This window comes from Passer domesticus, chromosome 15, assembly GCF_036417665.1.
Source record: "Passer domesticus isolate bPasDom1 chromosome 15, bPasDom1.hap1, whole genome shotgun sequence".
Lineage (NCBI taxonomy): Eukaryota > Metazoa > Chordata > Aves > Passeriformes > Passeridae > Passer > Passer domesticus.
This window is the reverse complement of record NC_087488.1, coordinates 14,568,639-14,592,077: the sequence shown is the minus strand read 5'-3', so window position 1 is coordinate 14,592,077 and position 23,439 is coordinate 14,568,639. Positions and strand designations below refer to the sequence as shown.

The following is a 23,439-nucleotide window of genomic DNA, read 5'->3' as shown; positions in this document are numbered from 1 at the left end:
TTAGAATCATCAGTCCATCTTGATGGTTTTAATATGTGGTCGAGAAGTTACTCATCTTATGCTGGCATCCAGTCACGTCATTCCCCATAATCTTTCTCCTGTTTTTTTTAGCCTTGTTGTTCATAATTTCCTTTCCAAGTTGTTTCTTTATTTGAAATGCCATTTATATTTTGTTGCCTTCTTTTTTTTTTTTTTTCCAGCACATCTTACATCTTTGTTTTTGTTTTGTTTTTAATCTTATTTCTGGCGTTTTCCATCGCTCTGTGGCCATGATTGTGGATGTGTTTTGGTTTTTGCCTGCCTTGCTGTTCTCTCGCTGCACTCCCTAGATCCCTGTTGCACAGTCCTCTGTCATGGATGACATTGAGGAGTGGCTCAGTACCGACTTGGTGAGACTCTTTATATTTTCATTTTTCACTTGCATGGGTAACTTTCAATGCATTGCTGAGTTCCTGGTACTTGTCATAGCAGGAAGCAGTGAAACTTCCCAAGCAGAGAGTCTGGTTCCCTTTGAAGGGAATATCTAAGCAGAAAGAGTCAGGGCTGTGTTCAGCAATTCAATCAAAACACTTTTTTCTGAGCTGTTTTATTTTCCCTTCTCCATGTGAACATCACAGAATAACACATGTTCCAGAAAGCGTGGGATTCTGATCCTCAAATAGGGAAGCACTAAACATGGCCTGAATTTTTCTGCACCATACTTAAAGTCCATGTTTAAAGCTTCATTATTTAGACAGGATCTAAGTTCATGCTTGTGTTGAGGCATGCTTTTAAGAGATGCTGGATCAGGGCTTAGATTCCTTTCAAATCAAGATGTCTTTGTTAAACCGGCAGGCAATCTTGTTTCATAATCGTAATAATAAAAATTTATAACAGTCTCTTCAATGTTTATAACTTTCTCCTAAATGATTATTGTCTAGTAATTATTAAACAAACAAACAAAAAGCAGAACTAAAAGTAGCTTTGCCTTCACCCTGGAGTTTGTTTTGCTGTCCCAACACACATTTGGTTTAAGCAGGATAAACTAGTACACATTTACTCTGTTTTGGGTTTTTTTCAGTGTAAGCATATGACTCAAATCAACCAAGTGCATTTTGGGGGGTGGGTGGTGGGTTGTGTTCACACTGTTCTTTTAAACATGCTTTTAGTGAACTGAACTTGCACTCACCATATCCCCAAGGATCATCTCCTTCCATTCTCCCAGCTTGAGGCAGAAAGCTCCCAGCTCCTTAGGGTGTCCCCCAGCCCCCTGCTGCTGCCTGCTCAGCTCCCAGCTGGAGCTGTGGGACTCAGCAGAGCTGCAGGCATGCTCTGGCACGTCAGCCCTGTGCTCTGGCACTGCAGGAGCTGGCTGTACTGGAAGGAAGAAAATTCTCCAGCTCTCACGAGGTGCCTGAAGTGCTTAAACAGATTCCAGGTTCAGTGTTTGATTTTTGGCAGACTGACTGGCTGGCTCTGAAATGTCACTGCAGGGTTCCAGCTGCAGGTAGGTTTGTCAGGCCTTGGTACAGGAGTCACTTTCAAATTTAATTACAATCTGGCCTCATTTTGTTAAAGAAATGCAGTAAACGTAGCATGTCCACTCTGCTTAACCAATATACTTTTGTCTTTGCCATTTAAATGAATTTAGAGGGAGAGAAGATCTGATGGAGAGATATGGAGGTAGCTCTGTGCATCTGTCATCCCCAGCACAGACTTGCTCAAAAGGAACAAAGCAGAGAAGTGTCCTGGAAATGCCTGAGCAAGCCTGGGGATGTCCCTGGGTCCCCATCCCAACCCTGTGTGGGTGCAGCAGAGAGATACCTGTGAAAACTTGGACTGGATTTTTGTTTTTCACTCTGGGTCACCTCCTCCTTTTTCTGTTATCAGTTCATTTCAATTCTCTGCTTTCCAGGCGAGGAAGCTGCAGGTTAGGTTAGATAATTGTTATTTCCTTACCCTTTTTGGGGTTCACTGGGACAAACAGCAGCTCTGCCTGTGAGGAGGCTGCTGTGTGAACCTTTGGAAGCCTCAGTGCAGTAGGAAGCCAGGAGATGCTCAGGCTCTAAAATGTGAGGCCAAGTCAGTATGCTCCCACTCCTGGTAGAGAAGCCAAGTACAGACAAATACTTTATCAAAGCAGGTACAGACAAATACTTATCAAAGCAGGTTTTCAACCAGTATTTTTACCCATCTTAAACATCCTGATAGATTGATGAGGATGCCTATCCCTGGACTTTTAATTTCATTATTTTAAAAGCACATTGAAATGCACAAACTGGTGGAAATTCAGTGACCCTGTGGCATTCTCAACCTTTGATTCTGATGGACAAACACTAACTGCTGTCAGTGTCCTTCATCCAGCTCACCCTGGTCTTGTCTTTGTGCAGCATGAGCACATGAAAGCTGCTATATTTCTGTATGAAACCTAAAACGAACTCTCACAAGAGGAATGTTGACCCCAAACAATTTTGCACGTGTCCTTTGTCAGCTAAAAGGGCATTTTACTTGAAGACACAATGCAAACCACAGTCCTGACTTGTTAAATGACTGTGTGACAGAAAAGATGCCATCTGGTACAGTGTGTGTGTGACTCACACAGCTCAGATTTGGACCAGAATTTCTGTCTGAAGGGGAAGCAGCACTGGACTGACATTCAGATCCAACAGGGAAAGCTTAGCTGTCCACCAGCAATCTTCAGAGGCACCTCAGTGCTCGTCCTCCTGCTCTGCAGCACAGTGAAATGTCAGTCCCCCCTGGCCTCCCGAGGTGGGAGCCCTGTGATTTCCCCAGGTCACCCTGCTCCCATGGTTAATATGTGGAAACAAGTGGTGGAAACTGTCCAGTTGTATTAAAGGTGGAGGGGATGACAGGGAAGGGGAAGCACTGCCTGTGCTCATGTGCCTTTTTGTTCCCATTGCAGAAGGGCAACGAACTGGAAGAAGGAGTGACCAGTGAAGGTAAGCAGAGATGCCCCTGGCTATGAGCCATTCTCAGGTTTGTGCTCAGATGGAATTTGCTGTGATCCCTGCTGAGATGCTGCCTTCTCCCAGCCTGATGTTCCCCAGCAAATGCTTCCATGCTCAGAAAGGCAGGAGGAGAGCATTTCACAGCAAAAGCTTCATATTTATGGTGTGGGGAGCCCTCCTGGCTGTAAGTGCTTCCCTGCCATCTCCCTTGGCTGTGCTCTGTGTTTGTGCCAGCAGGAATGTGTCCCCAAGCTGCTCAGCCCTTTGGAATGATGTTTCCCTGGTTCTGTCACAGCCGGTGGCACAGTGTGGGTTTGGTTCCAGCTGCTGCCTGAGCTCGGGTGTCTCCAAGGACGGCTGAACCCTTTCCCGAGGAAGTCAGGCTGTACCAGTATTTGTGCCTGCAAACACAGCCCGACAGGATGCCAGGCCCTGGAATTTCATCCCCTGCCAACCTCTGTCCCCGGGGCCAAACCCACGGCCCCCTTCTTACCGCTCTCCCTTCTGTTTTTACATTGCAGAGTTTGACAAATTTTTAGAAGAGCGAGCCAAAGCGGCGGAGATGGTTCCCAACCTGCCATCCCCTCCTGTGGAAGCCCCCACCCCTCCGACAAATCCTTCCAGCAGGAAAAAGCAGGAGCGCTCGGAGGACGCCCTCTTTGCACTGTGAAGGTGGCGCGGAGCCGCCCTCCCTCCCGCCCCTCCGCTCCGCCGGCGAATGTCGCCGCACGGCCACTCTGCCCTCCACAGTCCTTGGCTAACAACGACTCCCGTCCCCCCCATTCCATAGTTTGCTTCTCCTTCCCTCCCTCCCCAAATGATCCGCCCCCACAAGCTGACTCTTTCTATTTAAATCCAACACTATTCCTGCCAGACCACGGTTCTCCAGCACTCGCTTAATCCCCTCCTTCCTGTCCCAGCTGCACAAAACCAGCTCTTGATGCTGAAAACCCCTTCAGAATGCACGAGTACGTCACACTGGGCTGAAACAAAAGCCCAGGGGGAAGAGAGCAGCCTTGCCCTTCAATTTATGTAGGGATCATCCTCTTCTGTAGGCAGGTCCTGCCAAGTAGACGGCTCTGTCAATCAGCATGTAATTGACTGAGCTGGAATGTTCAGGAGGAGTGTGTCTTTATTTTTAGATAAAATGTTAATGTATTGGCTTTCGTGTTGGATTCGACAGCAAGGAACAACTGTTCCCCTTTCAACATGTGCTTCACAAGTTAAAATCCTTTACTCTCCCACTCACACATCTCCTGGTACCATATGGTGGTCGCTTTTCCCCACTTTCTGTGGCTTTTCATTTCTAAATCTCACAGGGTATTTTTTGCCTTGTGTTTTATCTGGGCTTGCTCTAATTTGAAGCAGTCTGTTGGCCATGTCCAGTAGCTCTGGCAGTTGATAAGGATGGAAAATGCTGGGCTAAATGGATGCTGTAACGATGGCACAGGAAGCACCTCACTCTTTGGGAGACCATTCTCACACAGGAGTTTTCCTGGTATGTTTGCCTTTTATAAAATAGCTTGGTTATTTTCTCCTTACCTTAGATTCCTTCTTTGGTAACTCTAAAGCTCTGCATTTGGTGTAAACATCCGTGCAGATGGATGGGACTTGCTCATGGATTGGGTGTGAACTGAGCTTCCTGGATTCCCTGCCATGTCTGGTAGGATATGCTGGCTCTTGGGGGTAGGGATGAGGAAAGGAGCAAACCTCAGAGGTTTGTATGGAATGCTGAGGAAAGTGGTTACCATGGAGGGATTAGCTGTGCCAGCCTGTGCTGGAGGTAAAACTCATTTCCTTCCAGTTTTAGGCCCGAGAAAGTGTTGAAATGATTGTGAGCGTGCTATTTGTAATTTTTGGAATGTCCTTTGATCCCTCTGCCCTTCATTAACTCCCGGCTCCTACGGGGCTGCAGTCTCTGTGCAAACAAACATATTCCCTTGCTTGCCAGAGGCATGGCCAGGATTCCTGCTCCTCTGGGGCTGCCAGAAGGGATTCCAGCATGTGTGCCTGCCTTGCTGGGCTGACAGGCAGAGCTGGAGCAGGCGGCTCCAGCCATCGCCGCGTCCCCCAGCGCGTTCCTTGGGAGGAAGCCAGTGGTGCAGGATGGCAGGATCAAAGAGAGAGCTGAGCAGTGCATGGCAGGAGAATCTCCCATCCTGACAGAGAGGCACTTTATCAGCTAAAAGCCCGTGCAGGCAGCAGGCTCCAACCCCTCTTCCTCAGGGTGTTCCTTGGCTTAGGCAACCTCCTTCTGACCTGACATGTCTGAGCTTCCCAGGATGCTGATGTGTGTCAAGCTCTCTTGAAAGTTGTTCTAGGCCAAGTGATAGAAGCTTTTATCTGAGCACAGCATTTTATCAGCCTATGCCATACTCTCTGAGGACCACCCCCTTTGGGACGTTGTGACACACAAAGCCTGTTACCAAATGCCTGATTGCAGCGCTGATGGACTTTGACAGCGGACACATTAATCTTTGAAGGGAAATGTTGTTTGGTGCAGGATTTCCAGGCTGTCCCAGGTCAGGTTTCACTCTGTGCTCTCCCTGCTCATCGTCTTCTCTGTCCTGCCCTGCCTGTAGCCTCTTCCAGGATCCCTCCAAATGTAGCTGGGCCCAGGCAGGGCTGTCCTGCCACCCCTCTGTGCTGACGTGACACCTCATCACTGCTGTGTGTAGCACAGCTTACAAATGGACAGGCAAAACCAGTTTAAGGATGGAGATAACTTGGGCATCAAGCTTTTCTCCCCACTTGCTGGCTCTCTCTCCAGTTGAAGCCCTTCTGTGTGGGTCTGCAGAGGCTTTCTCCCATTCCATCTTCTCCATGGCTGATGGAACAGTCTGCCTTGGCTGCACTGCACACTCCTGCTCTCACCCACCGCCCTCACTGCTCAACACAAGGTGAGCCCAACGCTCAGGGATTGGCACTGCCAGCTTGCTGCAACATGTCAGATGTGGCCACCAGCTCCCAGAAACCTGAGGAAACTTCTTTGGCAACACTGATTTGATTTCAGACAGCGTCTGGTGATGGCCCGAGCTGTCTTGCCAGCCCAGAATGAATTGCTGGTATTCCTGTCAATGCAGAAAGCTCCGTGGGTGTTTTAAGTGTGTATTTTCTCTTCTAAATCCTTGAAGCACATTGACCCTGTAAATGGCCACATCAGGTGATTCTAAGCATGTTAATCCAGCTTCCCTGCCAAGCCAGAGGAGATAATCGCATTGCTCAGGCATGGGGACACTGTCAGATGGTGCAGAGTGGCACGGATGTCACTGTCACCGAGCCCCCCAGCGTGCCACTGCTGCAGCTGGCCCTGCATCCCCCACCCCTCAGCCAAAAGGTGCTGGGGGAGAGTGCATTTAATGCTTTTTTCTGTCACACTAAACCTGTCCTGGGACCTCCAAGGTGTTGCTTTAGGGAGAATCTGGTCCCTTTCTGGAAGATTCTGCAGAGCTGTCGGTGATTGCTCCCTCCAGCTGGGAGGAAAGGAGGTGGAATGAGAAGGCTGGAGGTGGGGGGAAAGTACAGAGCGTGTGTTGGCAGAGCTCAGGGGGCTCTGCTGGTGTGTGCAGCCCCAGGCAACCCGTGGTCCCTGCTGACACTCCACATTACCCTCTGGAAAGCCGTGGCAGTGATTGCAGGGAGTGGCAGGTGCCACCAGCACAAGTGGTGGCTTTGCTGGAAGTAGGGCAGCTCCCAGGAGATGCCTTCCTAGGGAGGAAATGTACTTTTGGAAAGACCCGGGATGGATCAGGAGCCCAAATCCACACTTGGCTCTCAGGGCTGGAAGCACCAAAGGGAACAGAGTGTGGCAGAGCAGGTGGCTTAGCCCAAACCTTCTTTAACAAATACAAGAGCTACGCTAGAGCTTCCCAAATGTCCTGTATCAGGATCTCTCATCTTCCCTGTCCTCTTGTGGTCTGCTGAAAACCGGAGCAGTGAGAACTGTTTGAGGCAAAGGGAAAAGGGGTTTTTCACTTCAGGGGACCAACTTCTCCATTTATCCTTCCTCTGCTTTCATTCTTAAGTGCTTCCTCTGTGCAAGTGGGCAGAGGACTCGCGTGGCTCCAGTGCTTGGGAGAACAGGGATGGAGCTGCAGCCTGATCCACTTTCCATAAGAAATAACATCCCAGCGCTTTCTAGGCATACTAGGAATCACAGCTTGACACTCAATGACACTAAATTATTCTCGGGGTCCTTTGTAAGGTCTAATCGTGCCCTGTTCTAGGTTAAAATATTTATTTTGTCTATATATTTTCTTTCCAGTGTGTTTTTTAACCTCTTCTGTTAACTCTTCATGTGCTGAGATGTAAGGAATCAATGGTTTCTATTTAAATGTATCCTTTGGGTTTTGGGTTTTTTTTAATTGTTCTGTGTAGCTTTCAGCTGCGTCTTCAGCAGGTGTAATAGATAACAATGTGCTGTACAGACATTTAGGGTGTTTAGGGTGTAGGTAAGGCTCATAGGGGAACTGCTCATAAAAACGTAGCACGGTGTCTCTTAAAGGGAACAGCATAAACGCTGAGACTGGTCCTTACTGGGACCCTCACGTAGCCTCCAACATACCTTTTCCCTTCTGATTATCACACCGCCATCCCTGGGGTGTGCTGACCAAACCAGCTCTGCCATTCCCAGGGCTGGTCTTGCACCTCCAAGCTGAAGGATTTTTTTGGTGAGGATTTCTCTTTGTTTGACTTCATTCAGCGTTTTTTTTTGATGGGATACATTGGCTGTTTCCACTTGGAAATGGAGGACTGGGAGCTGGCTGTGGTGGCGAGATGTTTCCCTCCAGTGGTGGAAGAACAGATCCGGGCCATGGTTTCAGGCCCAGGGCAGGGGGTGATGGTCCCTCCATGCAGGAGCTCCCAGCCAGCACAGCCTGTCCCTGCTCCTCTGTGCCCTGCTCTCCTGGTGTCACCTACAGGAACAGCATGTGCAGCCCAGGAGAGCAAACAAGATGGATTTCCAACACTCTGTTCCATCCAGTGAGTTGTTGAGTCTCCTGTGGCAGCTGGGAGCCCTGGAGTGGGAACTGCTTGTGCTATCTCCATTCCCGTCCATCGCCATGCAGCTCCGTCATTGTTTACCTCCTCAGGGCTGACCACAAGCCTTGCAGAGCCTCCCCTGGAAAAAAACAGCTCAGAACAGTTATTTTTATGGAAATAGTGAAGCAGTGAGTGGATTTAGAGCTGTGTTGGAGTTAACCCTTGCGCTGCTGTGGGCTCCCACCAGCCCAGGAGACGAGGTGCCCCTGAGCACCTCCCAGCCATCCATCCCAACCACAGCTTCCACACCCCTCCTCCTCACCTGCAGAGAGGTGAGGCTCTGTGTCACCAAGAGCCAGCTGGCCTTGAGCAGCACCAGGCTCTGGTGCTGGTTCTCTTTAGCCCGTGGCAAATGCACTACTCCAAAATTCCCGCCCTGCTCCGTGTTTTTATGAGTACAAGCTCCTCATCCCCTACATGTTCCCATGAGCTGTTGTTAACCCTACAAACGTAACCTGTGTCATAGCTTCTCTGTATATTACAGCTGTAGGCTTTCCAGATAAAAGTGGATAATATTTATTTACTGAAGATACTGGATATTTTTTTGTTTGGGAATGGGGTAGGGGGAGAGAGGGGACATAACTGTTTAAAGAGATTGACTATGTAAAGAGAAACAAAATACACAAGAAGCAGAGAAACCCAACACTAAAACATCACTGTATTCAAGTAGAAAGTGTTTCTGTTAAGGACAAGACAACTGTATTAATCTGCCATTGTTTAACTTGCTCCAGAAATCATCTCCTTGGTTCCTGCATGTGAGATATTCCAATAAATACACTATTAGTGTGAGCTGGGGGTGCTGTTGTCTGTCTCTCAGCTGGGGACTCGCTTGGCACATGGGACACAGGGGACATGTGCAGCCCTTGGGTACCCACCAGATGCCAAAACTGGGAGTCCTCGTTCTCCTCCAGGAGACAGAACCTGGGTGTTGTCACTGGGGGAAGGCTTGTCCCCAGCAGTTGCTCTTGGTGTCATTGTATGGCTCGTGCTGCCCTCAGTGCTGAATTCATGTGCCAGCAGTGCTAAATTCATGTCCCACTAAATTCTGGCACATCTTTTGAGGGTGGCACCAGGCAGATGCAGGGGTGACATCCTGGGTGCTCGGTGGGATGCCTGCCCACCTGGCTGGGCTTAACTGACAGTCCTTGGAGGGCAGCTGGGTCACCCCCCTGGTGACCTGCAAAGAGATGGGTGATGTTCCCAGCCCATCCAAGGGCCACTTCCCTGACTCATCAGCTGGAATTTGTTCCAACATCCCCATTCTGATGGTGGGTTTGATGGGCAGAGAAGGAAGAGCACCAGCTTAGGAACCCCAGAGAAGTGGCATTGGCCAAAACCGAACCAGGCTGGGAGAATGGTGCCCTCGTTCTGCACGTGGAGATCCACGCTGGGTGTTTAAATCTGGGGAAGGGGGTGTGGAATAGCTGCAATAGCTACAGGGTTTCCCCTCCCTGTAGCTACACATTAGCATTCAACAGCCCTGCCCCAACTTGTTTACCCCTCACTGATCATGTGCCTGGCTCAGTGTGGGATACAGGGAGGCTCCTGGCCTGGATCTGTTGGGAAAGGTGTGGAGCAGCTGCTGCCCTGACAGGGCAGAATCACACAAAAAGCACCGGGTCGGAAATGTCCAGTGCTGTGCAGGAGGGGCAGTGGGAACAGAGGCTGTGGGAGTGGGGGATTTGGGAGTGGGGGATGTGGGAGTGGGGGATGTGGGATTGGGGGATGTGGGAGTGGGGGATGTGGGAGCAGGGGGCTGCTCCTTCCAGGACCTTCACCACATTGTCCTCTGCAGCCCCACAGTTACACTCGTGAGGGAAAGATCCCTTCAAAACCCTCAAATTCTGCCTCCAGCAGGGGCCAGAGTGGGTGCAAAGGGAAGAGTGTAAGAGCAGCACAAGCACATAGGGTCTTGCCCTTCCCATGTGTGCCCCTCCAGCCTCTGGTGATCCAACTCTCTGAACTGAGCCCAGGTTTGTGAACCCTGATGGGATTCTCTTCTTCCATCCTGCTCCCACAGCAACTACAAACTCCTAACCTGGGCTGGGGGCTTCCACACATCCCTGCCCTCCACCCTGGGCTGCCAGCCGGGCACAGAGCGGGCACCGAGCCCCGTGTGGGCACAGCCCCGGGCAAGCTGTCACTGCTTTCTGGCACTGGGCAGCAGCTTTGCATGCCAGTGCAAATAGGAAATGACCACAGGTCATTTACCTTTCCCCATTTAACCCGAGGGTAAATAAACCCGGAGTGGGGGCTGCACTGCAGTGCCACCAAACCTGCCTGTGCCTCCCCAAGCTGCGGCTCGGGAAGGGACAGCTGGCAAAGCCGAGCTACACGCAGTGAAGGAGAGAAGAGGCTTTTGAATCTGTTTGCGACACAAATTAATGATTAACGCCGCGTTCTGCCAGAGCAAAACAAGCCCCGGGGCAGGCAGGGTGCCAGAGGCTGGGCATGGAGCATGGCACGCTGCTTCCAGCGCAGGGCCGAGGTGTGCTGGCAGCTGGGAAACAGCCGGGGGCTCGCTCTGGGAGAGCCCAGCCGGCGGAGCGAGGGGCACCAGGACGGGGGATGCTCCTCCTGGGGCTGCCGGTTCAGGCTCAGCACGTCCGGAGCTGCGGCTGCCGCTCGGGGAGATGCCCGGGGAGATGCTCCACATGCCCGCGGAGCCGCACCAGCCTGCCCGGCTGGCTCGGTAGCCCGGTAGCCAGAGCCCAACCATGCCGGGGCCGGTTTGTTTTCTTTCTCATCCTGCGGTTTCCTCCCAGCCTGCGCTCAGGAAAACGTCTGAGCGACTCCGGAGCGCCCACGTGGCCCGTCCGCCATCCCCGCAGGACTGACATGATGTAATCGCGGGCCCCGAGCCGTGATGCAGGATCACTCCACTCACCGAGCCGCGCTTATTGGCTGCGTGGCCCTGGTCCTACGGGCGGGGTTTTCCCTGCTCCGCAATCCCCGGGAGCCCCACCCCGAGTGGAATCCATCGGCCCCAAAGCCGGCGCACGGAGCCGCGCTGCCTCGTCCTTGCGCGGTGCGCGGGGGATGCTGCTGCTCGCTGGGGAACCCAGGGGCAGCGTCACTTGTGGGCTCCCGGCGTCCTCTGCATGGGATCGGGGATGGGGCCTGGCAAAATGCAGCTTTGCACAAAGTGTGTGCAAAAGTTAAGCTGTGTTCACGTGTGTTATATCCCCCTTCTGCGTTTGTGTGGGTTTGTCCTTCTATATCCCCCAGGGAAGGCTGTGCCCCGGATCTTGCATGGGTTATTAAAGGTCTGTGACCCCCACGCTTGCACAAGGCTGCTCAAAATCCATGGGGGCCACAGCACATCCATCTCCCCAGCCCTGGAAACCTGCCCTGGCCTCCCACAGCACAGGGACTGCACCAAGGAAAGGGGAACGCCACCACCACGGAGCCTGGCTCCTCTGCAGTGACCCCAATAAAAACAGGGGGATGCACAAGGGGGGAAGCAGCAGGCTCCCTGCATGTGCCACGGCAGGTCACGGCTCTCCCGATCATGTGGTCGCTGCTCCCCCCGCAGTGTTTGCTCTGGGTCAGGGATGTCCGAGGGCTGATGCTGCCCCAGCTGCTGGCACAGAGCTGAGCCAGGATTCCCTGGGCTCGTCCCCAGCTCGGGCACAGGTCAGTGTCCCCGGACTGAGGAGGCTGGAGTGGGGTGAGGGTGCAGAGGGGACAAGCAGGGCTGTGCAGCTCCAGCTCTGCTGCCCAGCTCTGTGTGCTCCCCCGGGGTGCTCTGTGCCACTCAGGGGTCCCTGCTGTGCCACCAAATGGCAGCCAGTGAGGCCAAAGGGAAGTTTCTAAGCTGCAGCCAGGTTTAACGAATTCCCAGGTAGCCTCAGATTGTGTTTGGTGGCACAGGAGAAGAGGGGGAAAACTTCCAGAGAGCTGATGTTGCAGCACATTTTCTAGTCCTAAATGAATCCCAGCAGCAGGACAGACCATGGAGCTCTGCAGGGCACAGGGCATGGCATTTTCCTGGCACAAGAGTCCCACACTGAGACCTACCACGCTTGGGCAGCAGCCACACCACTGATCCCAATGGCACCAGCATTTTTCCTGCATTCCACAACTGATGGGCCCCAGGAGGGTGCATGGTCTCAGCTGAGGCTCACAGGGCAGCCCTGGCGTGTCCCTAACCAGGGGGTGAGAGCCTCTCCCACCCTGGGCCATGCCCTGGGCGGGCAGCACAGGTGGGACATGCTCTGAGCCCTGGAGCTGGCACGGGGAAGGCCCAGGGCCCTTGAGAGGGTTGGTTCAGTGGCCCAGCCTCGCCCTGGCACGTGGCATCCGACGTGCAGAGGCTTCTGCAGCCACGGCCACCCCCTGCCCACCCGGGCTCCCCGAGCTGCTCCCTGCATGCCCTGTCTGGGACTGAGGGGGCTCAGTGCCCAGCCCAGGCTTTTAGAGCCCAGCCCAGGGATCTGGTGCCTGTCCTTAGGGTTTGGTGCCTGTCCCCAGGAGTGAATGACGTCCCCAGGGCTCAGTGACAACCCCAGGGATCGATGATTTTCCCGGGCTCACTGTCTGTTCCTAGGGCTCGGTGCCCATCCCCTGGGGTCAGTGACATCCCCAGGGGTCGGTGACATCCCCAGGGCTTGGTGACATCCGCTGGGGTCAGTGACATGCCCGGAGGACGGTGTCCTGCTCAGGGGTGGCAGCCTGCGCTTCTCCCCGCCCAGCTCTCAGCCCGCAGCCCGGTGCCGCGGGGTCCGTGCCCGGTGCCGCGGGGTCCGTGCCCGGTGCCGCGGGGTCCGTGCCCGGTGTCCCCGCGGGTCCCGGGGCGGCGGGGCGGCGCGGAGAGGCGGCGCGGGGCGGGACAAGGCGGCGGCCCCGCCTCCATCCCGCCGTCCCCGCCCGGTGCCAGCTCCGGGCACGGTTCGCGGGAGCAACTTGGCGGCTCGTCCCCGTGCTGCCTGTGCCCGGGCCAGCGCGGCCATGGCGGGCGGCCGGCCCCGCCGCCCCTAGAGCCGCCCGAGCCGCCGGAGCCACCGAGAGCCACCGGAGCCACCGGAGCCGCCGGGATGAGCGCGCTCGCCTTCGACGACGCGGCCCTGGAGGGGCTGGCACCGTCCCTCGGCCTCTCCGGGGCCAGCGACATCGACACGGCCCTGCTCAGCGACATCGACGGTGCGGAGCGGCGGGACGGGGCCCGGCGTGGCCGGGGCTTGGGGCATACCGGGACCGGGCTGGGGGCTCACGGGGGCTCGGTGCGCGGCGGGGCTGCGGGCCCGGTGCAGTGCTGGGGCTCGGTGCGTGGCCGGGACCGGGCAGGGGGAAAGCCAGGCTCGGTGCACGCCGGGGGCTGGGCTCGGTGCGGCGCCGGCGCTTGGAGCGTGGTCGGGACATGGCTGGGGGTGTGAGCGGGGCTTGGGGCCCAGCCGGGACCGGGCTGGGGGTGTGACCAGGCTCGGTGCAAGGGCAGGACCGGGCTGCAGGTATCACCGGGGCTCGGTGCGTGGCCGGTACCGGGCTGGGGGTATCACCGGGGCTCGGTGAATGGGCGGGCGCGCTCGGTGCACGGCCGTGCCCGGCGTGTCCAGGCTCGGTGCACGGCCAGAGAACTTGGTACCGGCGTTTGGCCGGGACAGCGGCACCGGTGTGTAACCAGGTCTCCGTGCGTGGCCGGCGGACCGGGCTCGGTGCCGGGCCCGGCGTGGGGAGCGGGGGACCCCGAGCTGCTGGGGCGCGGAGTCGGTGCGGAACCGCTCTGGCTCCGTTCCCGGGGGCCGCTGCATAGCGGGGGGCTCGGGCTGGGGGGACACGGGACAGCGGGACCCCCGCGCTGGCGGTGCCGCCGCCGGGACAGCCCCGACGCTCCCCCCCCGCTCCCGGTCACGGCACCGTGCCGCCGGTGGCCCCGCCCCCGTGACGTCACCGACGGGGTTACTCTCGGTCGTTCCCTCCGGGCCGCCGGGGCTCTCCCGGCCCATCCGAGCGGCGATGGGGCGGCTCTGCCCAGCCCCGGGGCTGCCCTCCGCCACCACCCACCCACAGCCGCCTCCCTGCCGCCCTGGGCACCGCGCCGTGGGCATGCTGCCCTTCCCGGGGGGACCCCGCTTCCCAAAGGGACGCTTTCCTCCAGGGGACCCGCTTCTCGCCACCGCAGCACCGCGTGTGCCGAGTTCGGTGTTCCCAAGGCTTTAGCAAAAAAATTAGGGATCAAAAAAAAAAAAATCAGGAATCTCAAAAAAAATTGGGGATTTCAACAAATTGGGTTGTTGGTGGCAAGCCCCGCAGCCGCCTTGCCACGTGCTCCACCGGCCCTGCCATCCATCCCGCAGCCGGCGGGACACGCGGCAAGGCGGGCACGGCACCTCCAGCACCTGCCCCACTGGGGGTCCGTGGTGGGCTCTCCTCCGAAATCTGGGGTGGAGGTGGCGTCCCAGCTCCGCAGGTTCGTCGCAGTGGCAGTCGGGGTGGATCAAAGCAGATCCAGGTGCCACCTGCTTTTCTTGGCGAGGTTTTGGCGTGGGCAGGGAAGGAGGAGCTGTGCCAGGGCTGAGTGGTGCCGTATGGGATGAGGTTTTCCCGCTGTGGGGTTTTGCCACGCTCCTTTGTATCACAGCCAGCCGGGCCGCCTCGTACCCCACAGTTCCCCAAAGTGGGTTTGTCACCCGTGCCCGGCTGGCCACGGCTTGTCCCTCATCCCAGTACCAACCCTGGGGTGATGTGGGATGTGTGCCCGCGGATGTGGGTGCCCTGAGCCTGCTGGGACCTGCCAGGACCCACAGGCGAGTGGGTCTGCCCCACAGGTTCCCTCGGTGGGGGTGGCCCTGGTGGGTGCCCATTGTCCTGGTGGCAGCGGGTGCCGCGGGACAGAAACACCTGGAAGGTGCCAGGAGGGTGGGACAGCCGTGCCCACCCCCAGGCTGGGCAACAGGGAGGGAACAGGAGGGAGCACCCTCTCTGCAACCCCAGACTTTGCTCTGGACCACGAGGGACCCTTTTTTTTTAGGGGGGGTCTCTGAGTGGAAGGGGAGCCCCCCGGAAGGACACCCCCTGAGCAGGGCAGGATGCCGAGAGCTGGGTGGTTTTTGGGGTGTAAGTGCTGTGTGTTTTGGGGTGTAGCAGTGCTGTGTGCAGCCCCGATGGCTGCGGGGTGACTCCTGGGCAGTGAGCGCGGGGGTCACAGCGGGCTGGGCGGGGGGGTTAGCGCAGAGTGACCCCGAGTAACCGCGGGCGGCTTGCGGCCAGTGCCCGGCAGTGACCCGGTGCCGGGCTCACCTTGGGCGCCGGGGGCTGTCCGGGGGCGGCCGGCGGCGATTGGCGGAGTCGCATCACCCCATCGCCGGCCGCGCTCCAGCCCTGGCGCGGGCAGCGCGGGGAGGGCGCCGGGGAGGAGGCGAGAACATGGCTTTAAAATATCCCGGGGCCTCTTCGCTGCCGGGCACGGGGCTGAGCGGGGGCTGCCACCTCCTCCTGGGGATCCCTCCACTCCCACCTCCATGGAGTGCACCTTTGAAGGTACCCCCGCCTCTCCAGCCTCCTCCTCCTCCTCGTGTGGCGGGGTCACTGCCGTGGTCCCTCTTGGAGGCTGCACCCCACGGGGAGGGCGGTGTCCGGGGGCTGTGTGGCTCGGGGGGGACATGCCGGGGGTGCCCTGGGGGTATCCCAGGGTCTGTGTGTTCAGGGGGGTGTGAGCCTGGGGGTACCGGAGTGTGGGGTGTCCTGGGCTCTGTCCTGGTCAGGATCCCAGGACAGCTCAGTGGGGGTGTCACAGAGACCCCGATGTGTCTGTGCAGGTGCCACTGATGGGACAGACCCTGCTCAGGCTGTGTGAGCCCTGTGCTTGCCCAGCTGCCCTCCTGAGGGCTCTTGTGATCAAACACGCCTGGCGCTGAGGTCTGGCACAGCCCGGGGCTGCCACCCCGCTGTCCCAGTCTGAGCACCCCCTCCCCTCATACAGGGGCTGATTTGGGGATTCTCGGGGTTCCCAGGACAGAGTAAATGAATGAGCTGGCACAAGCCCCCCTCAGTAGCAGAGGCACGCTGAGATGTGCCCTGCCACTCCCAGACCAGGCTGAAAAACGCTGACTGCTGTTGGCCAAGCCCTGACACCCCCGTTTTGAGCACTGTGCCTCAGTTTCCCCAATGTCAGGATGGGTGGGAGGCTGAGAGGAAGAGGGCACAGCAGATTCATGGGCTCTCAGGGAATTTTGCCTCTGGATTATGGGGATCTCTCCCCTAAATGCTGCACTGCGGGGAGGGCAGGACGGGACCAGCCCAAGCCCACCTTGGGAGGTGCGGGGCAGCAGCTGACGGCACGGGGGGTGTGTGTGTTTTACAGACATGCTGCAGCTGATCAACACGCCGGACAATGACTTCTCGGGGTTGTTCGACTCACCGTTCAGTGCCCCGGACAGCGCCGTGCCCCCGGGGCTTCCCTCCACGCCGGGCACCCTCAACACCTTCCTGGGTCCCAGCAAGCCGCCCCCGGCCGCCCCCACCGGCAGCGCCTACGCGGGGCCCCCCGGCATGGCCAGCTTCACCCCGCCGCCCCCGGCCCCGCTGCTGCCGGCGCCGGCCCTGGGTGTCAAGGAGGAGCCATCCGTGGTGCCCAGCAGCCAGCCCCAGCCCCAGCCCGGCGTCATGCTGGCCCCCAGCTTCGTCCCTGCGTCCCCCAGCCCCTTCACTCCCCAGCCCTTGGTGGGCTACCAGAACCAGCACAGCTTCTCAGGTGAGGATTTGGGGGTGCAGGAGGGGATTGGGGTTCCCAGGGGGGATGTGTCCCTGCAGGATGGGGCTGTTTGGGGTGGGCTGGTGCCAGGGGCTCTCTTAACGCTGTCCTCTGCTCCATGCCCAGCTGTGCAGCCTGGGAGTGCGGGGCAGACCCTGCCAAGCCCTCTGCCCACCCCACAACCCAGCCAGCCTGTGACACTGCCCGCCCCCGTGCAGAACGTGGCACCCCAGCAGCTCCTGGCCCCCGCCACCGCCACCACCCAGTCCGTGTCACCACAGATCCAGTCAGTGCCGGTAAGCCCGGGGCCAGGGGTGGGGGGTCCCGGTGCCCCCCACAGCCCCGCTGACCCCCACTGCCCCTCAGGTTCTGCTGCAGCCCCACTTCATCAAGGCTGACTCCCTGCTGCTGACGGCCGTCAAGACAGACGCCAGCAGCGCCAAGACTTCCACCATGGCCTCCCTGGCCACCAGCGCCGGCGGCTCTGCCACGCCGCTCCAGGTGCCGGTAGGTGCCACCGCCGCGAGCTGCGAGGTGGGGAGAAGCTTCACCCCATCACTGACCCCACCCTGCACCCTGCACCCTGTGCCCTGCAGGCGCTGGTGAGCGGGGGGACCATCCTGGCCACGGTGCCGCTGGTGGTGGACGCGGAGAAGCTGCCCATCAACCGGCTGGCGCCCAGCGGGAAGCCGGCGCTGGCGCAGAGCCGCGGCGAGAAGCGCACGGCGCACAACGCCATCGAGAAGCGCTACCGCTCCTCCATCAACGACAAGATCGTGGAGCTCAAGGACCTGGTGGTGGGCACCGAGGCCAAGGTGCGGGCAGGGGTTGGTGGGGGGGGGGCTGGGTAATTCTGGGCTTTGCGCGGAATTTGGGCTGAACTGTCCCGGCCCACTGGCAGCTCAACAAGTCGGCGATCCTGAGGAAGGCCATCGAGTACATCCGCTTCCTGCAGCAGAGCAACCAGAAGCTGAAGCAGGAGAACCTCGCCCTGAAGATGGCCATGCAGAAGAACCGTGAGTGGCAGGGCAGCTCTTGGGGTGGGGGGCTCAGCTCCGTGCCCCCAAGCAGCCATCAGCTTCCTCTGCTTCCTGCAGAGCCTGTGAAGGACCTGGGGACGCACTGCAGCCGGGGGGCCAAGGCAGAGGCCCCCATGGAGGTGGTGAAGGCAGAGGTGATGGAGATGCTGACACCGCCGCCCTCAGACGTGGGCTCACCATCCCACAGCAGCCCACTCTCGCTCAGCGGTGGCAGCAGCAACAGCAGCAGCGACTCAGAGCCTGACAGCCCCCTCTGTGCCCCTGGCAAGGTGAGGGGGGCTGGGGGGATCTCCCTGCCCTGAGTGGGGCAGGGGATCTGCTGCTTCACGTAGGAGGTGCCAAGGGGAAAGTGAACCAGGTGGGGAAAGAGCTGAGAGCCCTGGTCTTGTTCTCTGAGGCTGCTCCTTGCATGATTTGGGGCTGGGTGGAGTTTGTTCTACCTTAAAATGTGCTCTGTGCCCCATGCCTATACCCTGAAATCTGTGCCCCTGTACTCCAGCCTGTGCCTCATCACCATGCCCTGTACCCCATGCCCTGTACCCCATTGCCTGTATCCCATTGCCTGTATCCCCATCTCCACACCCTATATTCCATGCCGTGTACCCCGTGCTCTGGATGCCATGCCCTATATCCCATGCCCTATATCCCATGCCCTATATCCCATGCCTGTGCCCACCACCCCACATCCATGCCCGTGTCCCAGGCTCACACAGCTCTGCCCGTGCAGGTGAAGCAGGAGCACCCTCCACCCTCGCCCAGCAGCCAGGGAATGCTGGACCGCTCCCGCATGGCCCTCTGCGCCTTCGTCTTCCTCTGCCTCTCCTTCAACCCCCTGGCCTCCCTCCTGCGGGGTTCTGCCTCCCCGGCCCCCTTGGGGAGCCAGGACACCGCTGGTCCCGGCAGGAGCATCATGGCTGAGTCTGGCACTTTGGGTAAGCTCTGGTGTGGGGTGGGGCACATTGGGATGGAGATTGTTGGGATGGGTGTGGGATGGAGGCTGTCAGGGTGGGCATGGGCTAGAGGTTGTTGAGGTGAAGACCATCGAGGTGCAGGATGTTGGGGTGGGTGTATGGTGGGAGTTACCTGGCTCGCGGGTTTTGAGGTCAGCATGAGGTGAAGACTGTTGGGATGGGGGGGCATCAGAGTGGTGACTGTCATAGTGGAGGTGATCGTGGTAGACAGGGGGTGAAGGCCATCAGGACGGGGGTCTCGGGGTAGGTCTGAGGTGGGAGATGGTTGGGGTGGATATGGAGCAGAGGCCATTGGGTGGATGCTGCTGGGATAGGCACAGGGTGAAGCCCATCAGAATGGATGTCCTAGGGTGCGTGTGAGGCAGAGACCATTGGGGTGGGATCTGTTGGGGTGGACACGACTGTGTGGAGGCTCTTCAGTGGGCAGGGGATGAAGGCCACTGGATGGACACCCTGGGGTGGGCACAGGGCAGCATTGGCGGGGTGTTGCTGACCCCATCCCTGCACAGAGGACCCGCGGGGGTGGACGCAGTGGCTGTGGCCCACACTGGCCTTCTGGGCACTGAACGTGGCGCTGGTGCTGGGCGCGGTGGTGCGGCTCTTCGTCTGCGGGGAGCCCGTCACTCGCCCCCACTCCGAGCCCTCCATCCTCTTCTGGCGGCACCGCCGGCAGGCCGACCTCGACCTCGACCGGGTACGCCCCGCCGTGCACCGTGTCCCTGCCCCACCTGCCCTGTCCCCTCGTCCTGCCCACGCTGACCGTGTCTCTGGTGCAGGGGGACTTCGCGCAGGGCGCCCAGCACCTGCGGACGGCGCTCGGGGCGCTGGGGCGGCCGCTGCCGGCCTCCCACGGGGACCTGGCCTGCAGCCTGCTCTGGACGCTCCTGCGCCACCTGCTCCAGCGCCTCTGGGTGGGGCGCTGGCTGGCTGCCCGCGCCGGGGGGCTGCGCCCGGACCCGCCACCCCCTGCCCACGTCCGCCAGAGCGCCCGCGACGCTGCCATGGCGTATCACCGCCTGCACCAGCTGCACCTCGCCGGTATGGAGGGACAGGACCCCCGTGCCCCCTGTGTCCCCACAACGCCCTGACCCCATGCCTGAGCCTCCCGTCCCCATTCTTACAGGGAAGCAGGCTGGGGGACATCTGCTGGCCATCAACCTGGCACTGAGTGCTGTCAACCTGGCTGAGTGCGCCGGTGACGCCATCTCGGTGGCAGCGCTGGCCGAGATCTACGTGGCGGCTGCCCTGCGGATCAAGGCCAGCCTGCACCGCTGCTTCCACTTCCTGGCGGTGAGCGCGGGGCACTGGGGTGTCCCCTGTGTCCCCTGGGACCGGGGTCTCAGGCCCTTCCTGACCCCCTGCTCTCCCCGCAGCGCCCCTTCCTCTGCAGCGCCCGGCGCGTGGCCCTGTCCCATGGTGGGGCCGTGCCCCCCGCCATGCAGTGGCTCTGCCACCCCTTGGGCCACCGCTTCTTTGTTGACGGGGACTGGGCTGTCAAGGGTGTCCCCAGGGAAACCATCTACAGCTCTGCCGGCAACCCAGGTGAGCCCAAGCTCCCAAACCCTGCACCCCTGTTTTGGGGTGTGCTGTACCTGCTGACCCCATCTCTGTGTCCCAGTGGACCCGCTGGCTCAGGTGACCCAGCTCTTCCGTGAGCACCTCCTGGAGAAGGCGCTGTGCTGCGTGGCCATGCCTGAGCCCGGCCGTCCCACCGCCCAGGGAGAGGGGTGAGTGTGGGGTGGGCACCTTCTCCCCCTGCCTGGCGTGGGGCCAGCCCCCTCACAGCCCCTTTCCACAGGCGGTTCTCCGATGCCCTCGAGTACCTGCAGCTGCTGAACGGCTGCTCGGATGTCAGTGGCACACCTGGCCCCACACCCTCCATCACCTCCGGCTTGGCGGCTGTCACAGGTGAGGCTGGCGTGTCCCCCATTGGGGTCACTTCATGTGGGGGGCCATGGGAGTGGAAACATCCTGCTCCTGTGTCCCTCCCACCTGCAGGCACCGACCCAGTGTCCAAGTGGTGGGCATCCTTCATTGGCATCGTTATCCACTGGCTGCAGGGAGATGAGGAGGGGGCTGAGCGCCTCTACCCGCTGGTGGAGACCATGCCCCGGGCACTGCAGAGCTCTGAGTGAGTGCTGGGGACACTGGGGACTGGGGTGGCACCTCAGTGCATGTCTCCCATCCCCCTTGGACTGGCACAGCCACTCTGAACACACTTGGAGCACCTGGTGTGTGCTGAGGAAGGAAGTGACCGTGCCGCCTCCACCTTGCAGGAAGCCCCTTCCCCGTGCTGCCCTGCACTCTTTCCGAGCTGTCCGTGCCTTGCTGAACAAACAGGATGGGAGCCAGGCCACCCTGGGCCACTGCGAGAAGGCCAGCAGCTGCCTGCGGGAGAGCCTGGAGCTGGGCAGCCCCCCCAAGGGCACCATCGACAAGGTGAGCTGGGCTGGGGAGGGACGAGGTGGCCGCGAGCCCCCAGCCCTGGCGGGAGGTGCCCCCGACCCTCGCGGGGGTGCATTGTAGTTGCATTGCATGTGTCAGACTGGGAGTGCAATGCCCCTGCCATGCAGCCCGGCGGGGGTCCCGCGCAGCAACGCCTGCCCGCAGCCACCCCCTCGGCACCCTGTCCGTCCGTCCCACCCCCTGCTCACCCCTTTCCCCTTGTCCCTGCAGGCGGTCCAGCTCCTGCTCTGTGACCTGCTGCTGGTCACCCGCACCAACCTGTGGCAGCAGCAGATGGGGGCGAGCCAGCAGCGCAGCTGCCTCTACCAGGCATCCGCCCTGGAGCTCCGCGGCTTCCAGCAGGACCTCAGCAGCCTGCGGCGCCTGGCGCAGACCCTGCGCCCCGCCATGCGCCGGGTGAGCCCCCCACCCGTCCCCTGCTGGCTCCCCTGCCGCCCTGCACCTGGCTGTGCTCACTGTCCCCCCGATCCAGGTGTTCCTGCACGAAGCCACCGCCAGGCTGATGGCCCGGGCCAGCCCCACGCGCACCCACCAGCTGCTGGACCGCAGCCTGAGGAGGAGAGGGGTGCAGGGCAGCAAGACAGGTGGGCACGGGGTGGGCACGGGGTGGGACACCTCACTGCTCACCTGCAGCACCCCTTGGGGGGTGTGGGATATGTGGGGTGGGACACATCGCTGTGCAGCCACAGTACCCCAGCACGTTGGGTGGAGGGATATGGGGTGGGGACACCTTTGTCACCACCTTGGAGGATGGGAAATGGGGTGGGGCACCCTGCTCCTCCCCACCTACAGGTGCTGGGTTGTGGGCAACCCCATTCTGCACCCACAGCAGCTTGGATGGTGGGATATGGGGTGAGACACAGGGTGGGACACCCCTTTCCCACCTGCAGCACTCCAGCCCCACAGCTGGTGGGTCACCGGGTGGGACACCCCACCTGCAGCACCCCAAGAGCTGGGACACGTGAGCTCCCAGCCCCTCCAGGGCGCTGGCACCAGCTCCAGGGTGGCGAATAACCCATCCGCGATCCCTCTGAGATTTATTCTGTGATTTCCACGGGCTGACCTCAGCTCTGTCCCCTGCAGCTGGCGAGCCAGAAAGCCACCCCACGCCCCGGGAGCACGCCGAGGCGCTGCTGCTGGCCTGCTGCTACCTCCCGCCCAGCTTCCTGGCGGGCCCGGGCCAGCGCGTGGGGATGCTGGCCGAGGCCGCCCGCACGCTGGACAAGCTGGGCGACCGCCGGACGCTTCACGACTGCCAGCAGATGATCATCAAGCTGGGCAGCGGCACCACCGTCACGTCGGGATAGGTGGGGAAGGGGCCGCCAGCCCCCTGCCACCCCCGCGGGTGCGGGATGCCGGGTGGCGGGAGGCCGTGCCTCAGTTTCCCCGCTGGGTGATGTTAGGGCAGCGGTTTTGGGGGTGAAGGGGTGGGTGGGGAGGGGGCGGGTGATGCCTGGTGGAGGTGGCCACACGTGGGGTGCCCTGGGTGGGCTCCCCCCGACCCCCGGCCGTGTCCGTGTCCCCAGCCCGCGCGGGGGACGGGGCGGGGGGCCCTCTAGTGCCACTGCCGCAGTATTGCAGGGCACCGGCGCGCGCGGCAGCGACCCCCGGTGCCACCCGACCCCCCCCGGTGCCACCCGCATCCCCCCGCTGTCACTGCACCCCCCCGGGGGTCCCACCGCTGCGGGACCCCTTGGCTTGGGGGCTTGCTGCTGGAGATGTGGCCCCACGGCAGCGGGGACGTGCCCCCTGCCCTGCCATGCCCTTGGTAGGCAAGAGGGGACCCCCACCCTTCCCCCTGCTCCGATCCCCCCCATTGGGAGCTGCCAGCACCCCCGAGCACGGACAGGCTCTGGGAGAAGGGCTGGCAGGGTGGCACGGGGCTCCTGGGGGGCTGGTGGGTGCCCCTGTGTCCTCGCTTCACCCCCTCTTGTACATAGACCCCTCCCCTCGCCTCCCCCCACTCCCCCTTTCCCTTTTTAAACGGTATTTTCATAGTTGGAGAGTTTTGTACAGACAATTAAAGCTGATTATTTATACTGGTGTGTGCTGGATTGGAGCGGGGCTGGCACCAAAAGCGGGGGGCAAGGGGCCCCCCACAGCTGTGGACACCTTGTCCCCACAGGGCTGCACGGGACGGGGGGACACGGGGGGCAGGGATGGGGACACTGGCTGCTGAGGGACCCCAAACACCCCCTCTTTACCCCGGGGTGCTGTCCCCACACCCCCTCCCCTCCATCGAGACCCTTGGGGACAAAGGAGCAGGCAGGGGCTGTCAC

General features: G+C 59.9%; 2 protein-coding genes across 8 annotated transcripts in view; both read left to right on the top strand.

Annotated features, from left to right (window-relative positions):
* TOM1L2 (target of myb1 like 2 membrane trafficking protein) overlaps window positions 1–8,780 on the top strand; it is a 56,319-nt gene extending 47,539 nt beyond the window's left edge. For 2 of the 3 annotated variants that reach the window (XM_064390832.1, XM_064390831.1), the window contains 3 exons: window positions 330–389; window positions 2,903–2,939; window positions 3,470–8,780. In XM_064390832.1, the coding sequence (XP_064246902.1) occupies window positions 330–389; window positions 2,903–2,939; window positions 3,470–3,618 (246 nt within the window). In that variant the 3' untranslated portion in view covers window positions 3,619–8,780. The remainder of the gene's footprint in view (window positions 1–329; window positions 390–2,902; window positions 2,940–3,469) is intronic. The other variant, XM_064390833.1, reaches the window with a different exon arrangement.
* Window positions 8,781–12,847: 4,067 nt separating this feature from the next.
* On the top strand, window positions 12,848–23,199 carry SREBF1 (sterol regulatory element binding transcription factor 1). Of its 5 annotated transcripts, none has more exons than XM_064390949.1 (19): window positions 12,849–13,133; window positions 16,294–16,683; window positions 16,810–16,979; window positions 17,050–17,190; window positions 17,280–17,498; window positions 17,585–17,699; window positions 17,781–17,992; window positions 18,451–18,655; window positions 19,204–19,388; window positions 19,471–19,732; window positions 19,818–19,984; window positions 20,068–20,236; window positions 20,313–20,421; window positions 20,493–20,602; window positions 20,693–20,825; window positions 20,971–21,133; window positions 21,371–21,556; window positions 21,633–21,744; window positions 22,244–23,199. In XM_064390949.1, exons 1-19 carry the CDS (start codon window positions 13,028–13,030, stop codon window positions 22,465–22,467), a joined length of 3,378 nt encoding a protein of 1,125 aa, XP_064247019.1. In that variant the 5' UTR covers window positions 12,849–13,027; the 3' UTR covers window positions 22,468–23,199. The 5 variants fall into 5 exon arrangements, with proteins under 5 accessions (XP_064247014.1, XP_064247019.1, XP_064247018.1 ...); XM_064390948.1 differs by having other exon boundaries at window positions 22,229–23,199; XM_064390950.1 differs by lacking the exon at window positions 12,849–13,133 and adding an exon at window positions 15,324–15,470 and having other exon boundaries at window positions 22,229–23,199.
* Window positions 23,200–23,439: the final 240 nt, after the last annotated feature.

Bases quoted from the DNA above. Each gene is read 5' to 3' on its own strand.
- SREBF1 (XM_064390944.1), top strand. From the start codon at position 13,028: ATGAGCGCGCTCGCCTTCGACGACGCGGCCCTGGAGGGGCTGGCACCG. The intron at 17,499-17,584 runs GTGCGGGCAGGG...GCCCACTGGCAG, and splicing joins TGGTGGGCACCGAGGCCAAG to CTCAACAAGTCGGCGATCCT. The intron at 17,993-18,450 runs GTGAGGGGGGCT...CTGCCCGTGCAG, and splicing joins CCCTCTGTGCCCCTGGCAAG to GTGAAGCAGGAGCACCCTCC.